Source organism: Crinia signifera, chromosome 6 (assembly GCF_055691185.1).
Source record: "Crinia signifera chromosome 6, ASM5569118v1, whole genome shotgun sequence".
NCBI classification, from domain to species: Eukaryota; Metazoa; Chordata; class Amphibia; order Anura; family Myobatrachidae; genus Crinia; species Crinia signifera.
Genome location: NC_139222.1, coordinates 139,246,518 through 139,262,597, shown reverse-complemented (window position 1 = coordinate 139,262,597; position 16,080 = coordinate 139,246,518). Strand labels below are relative to the sequence as shown.

Genomic DNA, 16,080 nt, shown 5'->3' with positions numbered 1-16,080 from the left:
AAAGCAATAACTTAACTTTTAATTGTTCATTCTGCCCATACACATAGCAATACAGCTGTTTTCAAGTACTGGCCAACCACAAATGTTAGATTTCACAATCAGATTTCTGAATAATCTTTTCAAATAAGGTATTTTAATTAGGTACTTTTGAGTGCCATAGACATAGAGATATTCCTCAAATCACATCATATATGACTGCTTCGTGTGAAACAGTGGCTTCCTGTGTGGGCACCTTTAGGGTTGCATCAGATGAACACTGTAGAGTAATAAATGCTGGCAAACAGCATGGGTCTGTACTACAATGCAGTCATGGGGTAAATGTAATAGCCATGCTAGGTTTAAACTGCTAGTTTTGCCTTTTTTTCTTTAAATCTAGTGTGTAAATTGCCACCAACCTTGCCAAATCCTGCAATTCGCTGGCTATGACATTTACCCTATAGACTGTATGCATTTCTCCTGTAAAAGTTGTCTGGACTTGCAGGCCTCTATTTAAGGTTGCACCTTTTGTTGTTGCCCTGTCTGTAAAACCTATGGTCTAGCAGTCCACTCTCGCTTCTCATTAAGATATACTGATGCACTTACACAGGAACACTTTTTAAATACATCAAAACTAACTTCAGGGACTGATTGTTCACTAACACTTTACTTTCAATGTTTTTTGTGTTGTCATTTAATTTTTAACACTATCTTCTTCCATAGGCTGAGATTGCTCAAAAGTGACAAAAATCAGACGAGTGAAGTCTGTTTAATGCCAAAGTTCTCTTTTCCCCATTGATCCATAATCCCCAAAATGCTTTTATTGTCTTCTACCCACAATGGATTCACATTATAATGTCATATTTACATCCTTTCTGTGTTTTTTTTTCAGTAACAGACCAATAAATAAACAGATACTAATTTGGCACAGTATCACTCAACCTTCTTCTATTATCCATTCACACCCCCTAGTGGCAATCCTTCTCACCCCATACCTCCCTTGTTCAAAATATAGAAGTAACCCCATATTCTTCTCTTAAAATACAGTGCCAGAATTTGTGCGGCATATGCCACATTGCTAAGTGTAGCCTGATCTCGGAAGCCTCTTCTGTTCATTCTGTCATTCTTTAACTGTAACAAGAAGGGATTGCCAGTCATAAACATGGCTGCCGGCAGCTTCTTGCCAGAGCCAGCGGCATCATCATTAGTTCTGCATCTTATCTGCATGTATTGTCAAAGATACAGATGTTTCTATAACCGGCAAAAATTGACTCACAGTAATACAAAGCTTATATACAACTGGGATGTGGAAAGTGAGCACATACATGCCTGTATTTTGTAAATTTAAAGAATTAAGTTACTACACATACGCACATTTCTCACTGTTAGGGAGATATACTGTATTAAATCTGGAATGGTTAAAGTGGAGAAGTTGTTCAAATCAACCAATCAGCTTCTGTCATTTTACTGACTATGCAGTTCTGAGTGGCATGGCTGGGTCAGTAGGTGAAGGTTGGGCTGATCCCCCCTTCCCTGCTGATCGTATTACCGGCGTTTACCGCAAATCGCGGATCCACGGAGAGTGGGTGGGGCTTAAATTACACAAATCGTGGCATTTTGCATCATTTCAGCCCCGCCCCCTATTCACGGACCCGCGAATCGTGGTGGTTGCGTGGATTGGGGGCGGCGCTTTGAGTCAGCCACCTTGTTCCTTCCCCCAGCCCGACCAGGAGCTTCAGCTGGCCCGGAGAGGCAAATTTAAAAGTCGTCAAGTATGAAGTAGGATGCACAGTAAGCCTCTTTTGATTATCCATTATGGTGCACAAGGGGCATATTTTTTGTAAACATAGATTAAACCCTCCCTTACAATCAGCTGTGATGGACAATAAATTGATTTGAGCAATGACCATACTGTGGACCAGATGTATCAAGCTTGAAAAAGTGATAAAATGGAGAGTGATAAACGACCAGCCAATCAACTCCTACCTGCCATGTTACAGGCTGGGATTGAAAAATGACAGGAAGGAGCTGATTGGCTTATCACTTTTTGAAGCTTGATTCATCTGGCCCTGTGTGTCACTGTGCTAGAAAAATGACAGTTAGAAGATGATTAGTTGAATGGGCAAATTGTCCACTTTCTCTTTAAGATTTTATACATGTTCCCTTCTTACAGTTGTGTACATTTAAATATATGTGTATATAATATTATATAACACCTGTCAATGTTTACTTTTCGTTGTGGTTTCTGGGAATAATATTAATATATTGGCATGGTCTAACAAGCATTCCAGCAGCACAGTTTACTGTACATTGGAAGCTGCTTAAACTGTGGCTTTATTTATGTAAATATGATGTGGTTAACATGGCTGCCGTACTGCTTTATGACAGCTGGTGCAGCGCTTAAAATCCACGGCACCCCCTGCTCCACCCCAGTTCCAATCAGGGGCCTATCTATGTGGAGTGTGTATGCCCCAGCAGTGTTTTTACATGGGTTTGTTCTCTGAAATAAGATAAATTGCTTTGATAGAAAAGTGTTCTATAAAGAATAACTAAAGTGTTCTATAAAGAATGCCTGTATGCATTTTACTGTTTTTGATTTGCAGTTAAATAACATAGTTCTAAAACTGAATAATGTAAATATAACTTATAAGATATACTAACTACAGAATAGTTGAAGTTACCTCAAAGTTCCTTATTATGCCTTGTATAATAAACATACTCTTCCTGCAGTTCACACTTGCATGTATGGCGGAACATTGGTTACGATCAGATGTGGATCTGCAACACAGTCCAAACTTCAAATAATGGAGCACCACCTGCCAGGGAGTATATCGGGCAGCATTTGGGATGGCAGTTAGTATGGCTCCCCTATTTACATTTTGGACTGTGCCTCCTCTGGATCCGTTACTGGATACTATTGTTGTGAAAAACCTACAATGAGGCCATTGGTTCCATTCTGAAAAGGGCACTATTTAGAGTTTGTATATTCTCTCCAAGTTTGACCGGGTTTTCTACCATACCCCAAAACATACTGGTTCACATATGGGAATAATACAGGGTTTGTATACAAAGTAATGACACCTGTTTTTTCTGATGTGACTGTACTTTGCAGTGTGCATGCTCCAGGTGGGTTTGATGGAGAGGGAAGTCAGCTTCAACACGCACCGAGCGTCAGTCACATACGAGCTTCCGTGCGGTTCGTATTGTGGTTTTAGTGCAACACTGTCCCTAGAATCGGTTGAAGCTTAAAAACGCAACGTTCTATTGAACAGCACTACACCATTAAATTCTGTGTGAGACTATGTGGAAGTGCCCATCAGATTGAAGGGAACGGTCAATCGAGTGAGTCCAGTCATTGCCGCCAATTGGAAGCTGCATCGTGACAATGCACAAAGCCACACACACTTCCTACTCAACGACTCCCTGACCTGGAACGGCATTGTAACGCTTCCCCAGCCCCCCTATAGTCCTGATCTGGCTCGGTGGACTTTTTCCTGCTCCCACGAGTGAAGGCAACCCTCAATGGACACCGCCATGGGACCGTAGCAGTGGTCAAAGCAGCTTTGTCGCGCTGCTTGAAGGATGTTCCAGTAAAGGATTTCCAGGGTGCCTTCCAAGTGTGGACAACTTGTTGACAGAAGTGTGTCGATGCAAAAGGGTCTTATTTTGAAGAATTTTAATTGTTTGTAGCGATATCTTCAATAAATATATTTTCCCAAATTTGGTCTCATTACTTTTTATACAAATCCTGTGGGTCCTGTAGTGTGTGTGTAAGCTCCAACTGGGCAGAAACTGATGTGAATGTTAAAATACGCTTTATAAATTGTTCCGTAATATGGTGCCACTTGATAAAAGTTATTAATTATTTTGTATAGTCCTCAAATCCAACTACTACTATTCTAATATTAAAATTATTCTTAATTTAAAATGAAGGGCACATAATCCCATATATACACATATATTTTAGGAATGTACATTACAGCAAAACATAGATATCCAGTCATTCATACCATCAAGGATGCACCTTACCATGTACACACATGCTAATTATACACAAAACTAACCATTTGCCCGAGTACTCGAATTTCCAAATTACTCACATATGTCTCTTGCACATTTTTTAGATGTTCTTACAAATGTACCTGTTGTCTACTTTTAAAAAGCCTAATGCATTTGAGATGTGACTAGTGAATTGATGGGCTGAATATTGGCTTCTTCCACTGTGAGTAGGCAACAGGTACACATTAACACACACACACTTGAAACTGGTCATACGTGAAGGAAAGGGGTCAAGGAGTCACAGACTGCAAAGAAAACTTGAGGCAGAGGAATGTTCAATGGTACATACTTTCCATGAGGTGCCAAGGGCAGGTAATAGACAGAGACCACCAGCACAAACACAGCACAGAGACACGCAAATTCCAGGAGCATAGGCTACAGTAACTGTTTAGGCCATTGGGGAGCCAAGTTACCCCAGTCACTGCAGTATCCTCATAAATTACAGTCTGTAGAGTCACTGAGTAAAATATTCTGTGATGTGGCACATTCCAAGTCTACAAGGGAGCAAGGGCCTGACGTCCACACAAATACATAGTCCAAAAGAAGACAAAGGCCATGAAGCTACATACAACACAGCCAGCTGGTATCCCATCCGTGTCCAGTTAGATAGTCTATAGAGAATCACAATCAACTGTCAGGATCCCAGTGAATTGTACTCCACCCCTCCAGTGTAATAGTCGGGTGGTAGATGAGCTATGGGAGAGGGGCAAGTGCCTGCAGTTCTATCACTGGGGTAGAGATCCTGCAGGAGCCACCTGCCCAGCATTCCCCAATATCCAGTACATCCGACCTAAGGAGGGGTGGGACACTGGAGAGTGAGAAGCTTCTTCTCTAATTCGGAGACCTGAGATGGGGAAAGAGCAGAGAATTAGATAAAGAATTAAGGATGTCTGATGCTGACACAAAGCCACAGAGATAAGCACAGCAGAGTTGAACAATTCTAGAATTCCATGATCCTACTTCAGAGGAGCTACATCTAGCAGGCAGCATGAATGTGGGAAAGTGTACTTTTACAGGAGATTATTTATTAAGGAGCTGTCCACTTATTGATAGCTTTAACTAGTGAACTGCTACTTTAGTGACATGCAACTTTTACTAAAACATTTGCTATTTGCTTGTAGCATTTTTTTTTTTTTTTTATTGCTGTGTCCTTACATGAGCAGTCTAGTTTGTGTATGTTTCTCTGGCATCTGACTCTGTTTTGGAGTATGGTATAGTTGAAAGACAATGTCTAGGACGACAGCAAAAAGTCAACATACACAAGATCGGCATTAACAAAAGGTGGACACATGAATAGGTCGACATGAGTTTTTCAATGATTTTTGTGTCAGTGTCAACACCTGAGCAATTGGACCCCCAGTTAGTGTACCCTATCTCTTCGAATGGCTCACTTTGCTCTCCATGATTTGGAGAGCAAAGTGAGCCCCTGTACTCTGACATATCGAATCAGTGTACACCTGGATGTATGAAAAACTAAAAAACCTAAAATAAATCATGAAAACTCTCTTCAACCTTTATCTTGTGTTGTTCTTTTTTCAAAGTCAACCGTTTGTCAATGTCAACCTTTTGGTGTCGACCTATTGACTTTTTAACAAGACGCTGACTGTTAGCCAACCATATACCACTGCTCTGCCATGCTCCGGCCATGTCATACAACTGCATCCAGAGAGCAGCTTCCTATATTATTCAAGGTTAACTGAAATTATTTTTTCTTCCTATACATATATAATATGGCTCAAAAGAAAGCAATGACCAACAAAAAGATATTCATTGTGCAACAATCACTTTAAAACATTGACATATTTACATATACCCAGTTGGCAGATCATATATTAATGCAGCCTATTCATTTACCAATAACCAATGGATAGTTGCTAATGAACTGATAGGATGAGCCATGATAAAATAACTAATCTAAAGACAGATTAACCTTTTCCTGTAGTCTCAGGATCTCTGCAGAATGTGCAGTCTCCACCTCCTCCAGCGTCTGCTTCTGCACCTCTTCTTTCTTCATGAAGTCCAGCTCCCTAGAAGGAAAATAATAATAATAATAATAATCATTTTATTTATATAGGGCTTTTTCTCTAATAGGACTCAAGGCACTTAACAGATAAAATGAATGTAATACAGCGCAGAAACAACGAAGTACAGAAAAGATTTTCAGAAACTATACTTAAAGGAATTACGGAAATGCTTGAGTAAACAGGAACGTCTTGAGTTTGTTTTTGAAGGATTCTACAGTGGAGGTGTCTCAGACTGGGAGATTCTAGGTACTGCTAAAAATCTACAAGTTTCACTCAGCATTTCCTGTATTCTGGCACCTCCCTAACTGCAGGGGCACATCAATTCTAAAAGGTAATTGACACATGCTGCTGTTTTTAGGTAATACAGTGAAGTGATGATGGTATTTGATTTCAAAGAATATATCACATTACTAGCACTAACAGCCTGGAGCTGATGCACAACATGACATTATGGGGTTGATTCAAAGGTGGGTGCATCTTTATGCTAATGCACTACAAGCCCCTATGTGGACAGAGAAGATTACTAGAAATGTCTACATTGCAGCATGTCTGAGTTTCTCTGTCTGATTATGGCCTACTATGTTAGCAGCTGTGCAGCTCTGCATTTAGAGATTTAAAACATTGGCCAACTGCGGGCAATATCACTGTAGCATGCATTCCTGACTTATCTGTCCCATGACTTCCCTGCGATGAAACAACCCCCTCTGCCCTATATAATTTCTTTCATGGTGTACTGCAGATTGCTGCCACAATGCAACCCCAATGCCTAATAGGATCATTATTGAGCATGCTGGCAGTGGCGTAACCAGGGGAGCCGAGAGAGGGGGGGAGCAGGTACTAATTACCCGGGCCCAGGCTTGCTGAAGGGGCCCCGCAGGGGCCCTGGTTCGACCCCTCCCTCCCCCCTCCGTCCCTCCCGGGTATCACCAGTAGCACACACTTCTACAGCATGTGCTGTTCTGACAGCAGGCTCAGCATGAGTGTCTCACTGACAGCGTGAGAGGTCATGCTGAGCCTGCTGTCAGCACAGCACATGCTGTAGGTGTGTGCTGCGTCTGAGATTACAGTTTTTATAGTTTTCTTTTACCCACCTCTAAACATTTTGGGGGTGTGGCCTAAGTGTGGGAGGTGCCCACACCACACACACTTAGGCCACACCCCCAAATTTTACCGGGGCCCGGCATTCCTCTCGGCTGCCCTGGGCGTAACTATAGCTCCGCAGCCCCCGCGGTGGCGGGGAGGCGCAGAGAAAGTTTGGGCGCCGGGGGTGTGCGGGCTATAGTTACCCGCTGCTGTCTGCGGGTACCTGCCTGCCGTGCCGTCACAGTCCCGTCTCTCCTAACGCTGGCTCCTATAATAATAAAAACGGACACTTAGAAAATGTCTGCAGTATGGGGGCAGCCATTTTCTAAGAGTCCCTTTTTGTTATAGCAGCAGGAGCCAGAGCTGGGAGAGACAGGACTGTGACCGCAGATGCAGCGGCGGGCAGGTATGTGCATGGGGGGGCGCCGAGGGAAGTGGGAGTGGGGGGGGGGGGGGAAATGTGTGGCGGGGGGGCGCAAAATAAGTAGTTACGCCACTGCATGCTGGTAGATGTGGATGGTTTTACATAATTAAATGAAGATAAAAAACAGACAGGACCAAGATATTTGGAAGAGTTGGACCTATCAACTGCTAAGCAGATATAATAAATAATAAATGAGTATAGTAAGAGTATAGAGATGACCTAAAGATAAGGAAGAAGCTAGCACAATGTTGTGTCAAGGCTTACGTAAGACAGATATTGTCAGTGTAAGAGAGTTACTTACTTTTGCTGGTACTCTTTGATGAGTCTCTTGGCCTTGCTGTACTTGCGCTCCAATCCCTGGTGTTGGGCTTGAGTCTCTTTTAGATGCTCATCAACAGCCTGGCACAGACTCTGAGCCTCCATCCAGTATCCCTGCAATTTCTCTACACGATCCCTGTTCTCCTGAACACTTTGCTGCAGCTGGACCTTCTCCACCCGCCAACGAGAACGCTCTTGCTCCAACCCAGCCAACTGGAGAGATAAACAAACAAATGGTTTTGAACAAATGTAAATCCAAAAAGACAAATGTAAAGCCAAAAAGAACTAGCTATAGCCCTCAAAGCTCACAGTTTCCATATAGAGTAGGCTTCTATGGCCTTTCAGCTATTTGTAAAACCGCAAGCCGTAGCATGCACTGGAATGGTGAAGAGTGCAAACCTTTATAAATCTAGGCCCATAATTAGAGACACTTGCATTTGACAAAAGATTCTTAAGACTTTTAAGGACCCCATACTTCTGAATCCTGTTTGCCTCCACCTGGCTGAAACTGCCAATCGGATCTAACTTAAGAGGCTTCAAGCCGAAATGTGTTACCCCTGCTATTTACACCTTAACAGAGCAATAATTCAATTGCTCTGTTGGGCACCATCGAGTGGCAACTGTGTGGGAAAACAACTGAATTCCCTCTACATGTTTCTATGTTTTAAAAAAAAACGAAATAAAAACTTTGTAATGAGTTTCATTCCCTTTAGTTTTATTATTATTGGTACATGGAGAATTGCAATTGCTTTTGTGTAAACACATGAACTAGGCCATAGACTTCTATTCAGGTTCTTACAGTGGCAGATTTAGGAGGGGGAAACACGAGACCCGCAGCCATCGATGCTGATTCTGGGATCCGCTACGGCTAATGAAGGGATCCACTGCCAGCGGCACTGATTCTGTGATCCACTGCTGCTAATGATGGGACCCGCTGCCAGTGGAGCTAATGCCTGGACCTGCTGCAGCCTATGTACACCGCCTCAACTCTCCTCTCTCTCTCCCACCGCAGTACCTCTCTCTCTTCCTCTACACTAATCGCTTTCTCTTCGCACTCCTCTCTCTCCCTCTGCACTCCTCACTCTTTTCCTCCACTCCTCCATCTCTCCCTCTCCCTTCGCACTACTCTCTCTACCTCTGCACTCCTCTCTCTCCCTCTGCTCTCCCCTCCCTCTGCTCTCTTCTCCCTCTGCTCTCTTCTCGCTCTGCTCATCCTTCGTACTTGTTCTTCCTCCACTCTCCCTCTGCTCTCCTCCCTCTGCTCTTCTTCACCTTATGCTCATCTTCTCCCTCTGCCTCTGCTCTCCTTCTTCCTCTCCCCTCCCCTCCTTCTCCCTCTGCTCTCCTTCAACTTATGGTCTCCTTCTCCCTCTCCCTCTGCTCTCCTTCTTCCTCTCCTCCTCCTCCCTCTGCTTTTCCTTTGCTCTCCTCTCTCCCTCTGCTCTCCTTCTCCCTCTCTCTTCTCTACTTCTCCCTCTGCTCTCATCTCTCTCCTATTCTTTGTCCTCTCTTCTTCTCCCCGTCTTCTCTCCTTCCTCCTCGGCTCTCCCTCCACTCTCCTTCTCCCTCTGCTCCCCATCTCCCTCTGCTCTCCATCTCCCTCTGCTCTCCTTCTCCCTCCACTCTCCTTCTCCCTCCACTCTCCTTCTCCCTATGCTCCACTTCTCCCTTTCTCTCCCTTCCCTCTTCTCTAATTTTCTCTCTCTCTCTCTCCCTCTGCTCTCTCTCTCCGCTCTGTCCCTTTGTTCCCATATATCTCTCTCTACTCTCTTTCTCGGCATCTCTGTTTCCTATCATGCCCTTTGTAGTGAATCCACACACATTTCCTGAGAGCGCTTGCATCATGGCACCACTAAAAATAAACCCACCCCTATCATGGTGACCCTCCGTCATTTTATTCTGGATCCACCCTTGGGATCTTAAGTAAATGGACTGAGCAAAAGTAAAGCATATGACAGCTGTATCTCAGTGGATTATTACAAAGAACAATTCATTGTAATGACAATTAAGTCAAAGGTTCCATGCCAGATTCAGTGATGTTTTGGCATCTGGTGATGCTATTGTCTCACCTTCCTCTTTAGTTGCTGGATCTCTGCCTCCGTCACAGCATGTTTTATCTGCAGCTGCATGAGAAAACACAGGTTCATATGTACTCTATAAGCTCCTATGTATTTGCAGGGGAAAAAGCTACTTCTCCAGTGGGCACACACTAAAGGGTAAGCAATTCTGTTTTTATCACCTCTTTAAATTTGTGCACTAGTTTTTCTGGGTCCATCTCCACAGGGGACAATGCGTCTTCTCCTTCAGGTAGTTCAAAGACTTCAATAGCCAATTCACTACCTGGGAACATGGGGCTCATCTCCTCATCCTCTTCATCTGTGGCATACTCCCCTGTCTGCACACATAAAATGTACAAGAGTTCCAGTGGCAACAAATATGCAACATTCATTTAGCATTGTAAATAATAATTATACATAATTATAAAAGACCACTTACCTCCTCGTCATCCTCATTACACTGGTTATAACGCTGCTCCATGCTCTCCCTCTGCCACCTTTCCTGCTCCAATGTCTGTTGGATCAGCTGAGCCACCTCACTCTGTTCCCCAGGTTTTTCCCGGCCAATAAGGAACCTGTCAAATTTTATAACATAAATATCTAAATTGCATAATTGTCTACCTTTTCACAACGCTGACACTGAACAGCCATTATATACAGCATATTTAACATCACAGCATTGCACATTTGGGGATGGGGTGCTGATGATGCCAATCACATTGCCATGTCCCCTGCACTTGTCCCCTCTGAGCTGTAACATTTTTGTTTGAAGTCTCAGCCAGGCTTTTAACCAATAGATAGTTACAAACAATAGCCAACCATTGAATTCTAGCATAAGATGAGCATTTGCTTTTGTGTACTACAGTACCAGGGCCCTTTATTAATCATAGCTCACACCTTAAATATTAAGTATATCTCACCTCACACGACCCTTGGTATTCCTCAGAACAGAAGCAGCAAAGGACTGTGTAACCCCAACCAAACTTGTTCCGTCGACTTCCACCAGAAGATCATTCACCTGGATCCTGTTTAAAAATGTATATGAATTAGAGGCTTGTGGTAAGCTTTGGCCAACAGTCCACCTCTTGGAGACTATGGTAACATTTTCAGGTGCAGTTTGGCTTTTTAAGGATATACTAACTTGTGTAGACCAGTTAAGGGTGCTCTGTGGAAAATAAAACGAAGAGGAAATTGTATGCTGCAAAATAAGAACAATGTGGAGGGGGTAGGTACTTAGAAAGTTATAATGTCACTGTAATATATAATGAGAATAATATAGAGATGTCATGTGCTGCACAAGCTATGGCCTCATTAAAATTAAACATAAATATTCACCATTTCTGTAAGAGTAAAGATGTGCCAACAGAAAATGTTCCCAAACGTATTCCTTAAGGCACCCCAACCCTCCAGGTTTTAAGTTTTTCCATACTGACTGAGGTACTAATGAAATCACCTGTGGCCAAGCATGGATATGATTAAAACCAGGATTGTTTGGGTGCCTTGAGGACTGCATTTGAGAACCTCTGGCCTACTCACTTAATTTCCATATCTATGCCTTAAAAGGCCTGAACACCTAAATCTAGTACTCATCAATGGAATTACTTTTATTAAACTATGTACTATAGGAGTGCTTAACTGAAGCACTAGTAATACTAGGTATACACTGCAAATTTTGCAGCCCATTTTCAGAAATTAACACAATATCACAGAACCTGTAGCCCAACAAAGATTGTGGTGCTCAATAATAATTTAACTAAAGTAAGTTGAATACATGCAATACATTAAGGCAGTGGTTCCCAGTCTTTTTTGAATCACGGCAGCACAGAGTATTAGAATTGTATTCATGGCACCCCTAGGCCAAGAAGTTCTCATTCTCCACTTCTGTTTGTCCACCATTTGCCTATTCAATTGGTCATAAATAATTTTAATTGGACATGGACCACCAATGTAGGGCACCCCTGCAAGTCCCCCAAGGCACCTCAGCACACAGTTTGGGAACCACTGCATTAAAGATATAAATGTCATTGGACTGACAGTTTTCAACTGACCTTTCCAACAGGACTCAGTGACTAATGGCCACAAATCTTTGAAATTGCCAACTACATGCATGGCCAAATTTGAAAGTTACTCTATCGCTTGTTTGAGGATTCTTCATTTAGGACCTGATTCTGGTTCACTTGCAAAAGCAAATTCTCTCTCTAATGGACAAAACCATATGTACTGCAGGTGGGGCTGATGTAACATGTGCAGAGAGAGTTAGATTTGGGTGGGGTGTGTACTTCAAACTGATACCTATATTTGTAGTGTAAAAATAAAGCGCCCAGTATTTACTCTGCACAGAAACTAAATAACTGACCAACATTTAACTCTCTCTGCACATGTAACATCTGCCCCACCCCCCTGCAGTGCACATGCTTTTGTCCATTAGAGAGAGAATTTGCTTTTGCAAGTGAACCAGAATTAGGATCTTATTGTATATCTAGCTATTCTATATCTATATATGTGACAGAAAAAGCCTCTAAAACTTCTAGTTTTCTGTCTTAAACCTGCTACTAGTGGCATCTAAAATGGTGTCCTTGACATCCTTTACATTTAACCCCATAAATAGTTATTATAATAGCAAACAGAATTATGAATGAATTATTAACAATTATTTATATAGCGCATACAAATAAATTTTTTTGCTATTCAATTACAGGTGGGCTGCCACAAGATGTAATTGAATAGCCCCATCAACCACTTAACCCATAGGTAATTGAAGAGTTCAGCCAGTGATTAATATTGATTGAAGAATTCCAAGTATATTCTAATAGTCCCCTGATGAAGTGAGACTATAGATGAAATGCATCAGAACTGGAAGACTTTACATATTCACAGATGGTTCAGAATCAGAATCAAGCCTTAGATACACTTCCTGGTATGCGCTCGACTTGGATATGTCCCAGTAGGGAGTTCAGCAGAGGAGTTGCTATTACAACCTTTCACTACCAAATATATAGGTATGGGACCATTATGCTATTTATGTTGTGTACATTGTTTTTAAGTATTTAGATAATTTGATAATACATTTCACCGGGCAATGCATCATAATTCGTAAATGATGAAATTGTAATGTTGTTATGGACATTTACTGTACTTCAGCATCTTGACTATAAGAGAACTGTCTACATCAGGCTTGATCAACCCGCGGCCCGCGGGCCGCATGCTGCCCAGGTCGGCTAGCAATGCGGCCCAGTGCAATTTTTTAAAGAGTAAAAAAAAAAACCTGCTGGGAACGGGCTTCAATGGCTGTTGTGGGGCATGATGTTTCTTCTGAAGCCCGGTCCCAGCAGTCCTTTGCGGAGGTGCGCGGGTGACGTCATCACACACCCGCGCACTGACGTACGGCGCTTACTAGATGTCAGGCGCCAAAAGGAGTTGGTGGAGGCTGGCACTCAACGTGCAGTCGGCCGCCATAGGGAAGGGAAACAAAGCATATCTGCCGGCATAAAGACAGCGCTGGGTCCTGCTGCAGTGCTGAAGGTGGAGGGGCGGACGGCGCAGCAAGAATAGTAAGACTTTTTACAGGTCGGGTGGGGTGGGGTGGTTTGGGGGGGGTGAAGAAGAGGAACTGTGGGGCATGTGTGTCACCTGGCACTGTGGGGGCATATGTGTCACCTGGCACTGTGGGGGCATGTGTGTCACCTGGCACTGTGGGGGCATGTGTGTCACCTGGCACTGTGGGGGCATGTGTGTCACCTGGCACTGTGGGGGCATGTGTGTCACCTGGCACTGTGGGGGCATGTGTGTCATCTGGCACTGTGGGGGCATGTGTGTCACCTGGCACTGTGGGGGCATGTGTGTCATCTGGCACTGTGGGGGCATGTGTGTCATCTGGCACTGTGGGGGCATGTGTGTCACCTGGCACTGTGGGGGCATATGGCACTGTGGGGGCATATGGCACTGTGGGGGCATATGTGTCACCTGGTACTGTGGGGGCATGTGTGTCACCTGGCACTGTGGGGGCATGTGTGTCATCTGGCACTGTGGGAGCATGTGTGTCACCTGGCACTGTGGGGGCATATGGCACTGTGGGGGCATATGGCACTGTGGGGGCATATGGCACTGTGGGGGCATATGTGCACCTGGCACTGTGGGGGCATGTGTGTCACCTGGCACTGTGGGGGCATGTGTGTCACCTGGCACTGTGGGGGCATGTGTGTCACCTGGCACTGTGGGGGCATGTGTGTCACCTGGCACTGTGGGGGCATGTGTGTCATATGGCACTGTGGGGGCATGTGTGTCATATGGCACTGTGGGGGCATATGTGTTATCTGGCACCCTGTGTCAGAATGTGAATTATTTACTCATTCCCTGTGTCAGAATGTGTATTTCAGCTTATTTTCTGTGTCACAATGTGAATTTTGGCTTATTCTCTGTGTCAAAATGTGAATTACGGCTTATTCTCTGTGTCAAAATGTGAATTTTTACTCATTCCCTGTGTCACATTGTGAATTTTGGCTTATTCTCTGTGTCAGAATGTGAATTTTGGCCTATTGTCTGTGTCAGAATGTGAATTTTGGCCTATTCTCTGTGTCAGAAAGTGAATTTCGGCTTATTATCTGTGTCACAATGTGAATTTTGGCTTATTCTCTGTGTCAGAAAGTGAATTTCGGCTTATTCTCTGTGTCACAATGTGAATTTCGGCCTATTCTCTGTGTCAGAATGTGAGAAACAATGTCAAACATCTCACTAACTTCATTTCCAATTAAGTTTAATATGTTAACTATTTTTTCTATGTTTTTTTGGATGATCAGGTATCGTTACTGTTATTTAATTTTATGTGCGGCCCAAACCAAATTTTCATCTTCTAATGTGGCCCAGGGAAGGTGAAAGGTTGGACACCCCTGGTCTACATCTCTAATACTAGCTGGACATGGAATACAATTTGCATTCTCTATTCAAAATGGCAAGAGGAAGTTTTTTAGTGTCATCATCATCATCATCAGTGTGTCTCATTGCACCAGCCCCTTCAACACTTGCCTACTATCACATGTATAGGGTGAGGCAAAAAAAATTCCCAAATTTTAAAGGTTCACAAAAAAAAGGCATGGTTGTTAGTACAGTTAGTGTTAGTACATAATCTAAAAGTGTATGGAATACACTTAAGTTTTTATTGGATTTACATATGATGTCATAATTTATTGGAGTGTAGCTTCCTTCAGTACAATAATGGTTCCTGGTCACAGTTTGTGCACCTCAGATTGCAGATGGCCCTGTTGGCTATGTAGAGTCCTTTTATGACGCTGATGAGAATTGTTTTCTGCTCAGTAACAAAAATTCTGCTCGTTGACATAGCCAGACAAATGAAAATGAGCTTCATTAAGAAAGTTGTTTTTGCGAGATTGTCGGAACTGACTAGATGAGTGATGCGGAACTTCAGAAATCGACTGCAAATGTGTATGACGAATGAAGGCCACCATCTGGACAATATCATATTCAAAAGCAGTTGAAAAGAAATTGTATTCCGTGCACTTTCAGATTATGTACTAAAATGAGAAATAACATTTGCCATGCCTTTTTAGTTAATCTTTAAAATATGGGCTTTTTTTTTTGCACAATTAAGTATATATTTGCCAAGTGTAATATTACTTGTGTATATTATAATAAATTAACTGCTTGGTTAAAAAAGAGTTGAACTCTACTTTAATGCGCCATAGGATGCAGACCTGTACAACGGATATGTTTTATTATGTATAGTTATGAAATGTGAAGTAAGAGTGCATTACCTTTCATCTCGGTGGGCAGCTCCACCTTCTGTCACAGTCTTGACAAATATTCCAAGTTTCTCCAGGCCCATATCAGCCCCAGCTCCCATCCCAATTATACTGATTCCAAGACCTTCAGAATCTGCAAGAAGAATATGATATTGCAGATTTAGTAATGCAGGATTGGCAGATTCTGTCAGGCAAGGCAAAAAGGGGGTTTAACTTTAAATTAGATATTACCAGTGGCGACTCCAGAAGAGGGGCCGCAGCACAGTCCAAAATTGAAATAGCCTGCCGATATATGTCCCTATCTTGCTACCTATTTGCTCTTACAGCTTTAAATCAACAGATTGGGGGGAAGATGCTTCTTCTCAAGTCACTCTTTTTTCCCA

At 42.9% G+C, this 16,080-nt stretch overlaps 1 protein-coding gene across 1 annotated transcript in view; it reads right to left on the bottom strand.

Moving 5' to 3' along the window:
* The window catches only part of PPP1R9B (protein phosphatase 1 regulatory subunit 9B), a 43,299-nt gene continuing 27,219 nt past the window's right edge, over positions 1 to 16,080 (bottom strand). Inside the window, exons 3-10 of the mRNA XM_083147375.1 lie at positions 15,710 to 15,830; positions 10,862 to 10,966; positions 10,381 to 10,516; positions 10,124 to 10,279; positions 9,954 to 10,007; positions 7,868 to 8,097; positions 5,966 to 6,062; positions 1 to 4,879 (exon numbers count right to left, since the gene is read on the bottom strand). Of these exons, the coding sequence (XP_083003501.1) occupies positions 4,826 to 4,879; positions 5,966 to 6,062; positions 7,868 to 8,097; positions 9,954 to 10,007; positions 10,124 to 10,279; positions 10,381 to 10,516; positions 10,862 to 10,966; positions 15,710 to 15,830 (953 nt within the window). The 3' untranslated portion in view covers positions 1 to 4,825. The remainder of the gene's footprint in view (positions 4,880 to 5,965; positions 6,063 to 7,867; positions 8,098 to 9,953; positions 10,008 to 10,123; positions 10,280 to 10,380; positions 10,517 to 10,861; positions 10,967 to 15,709; positions 15,831 to 16,080) is intronic.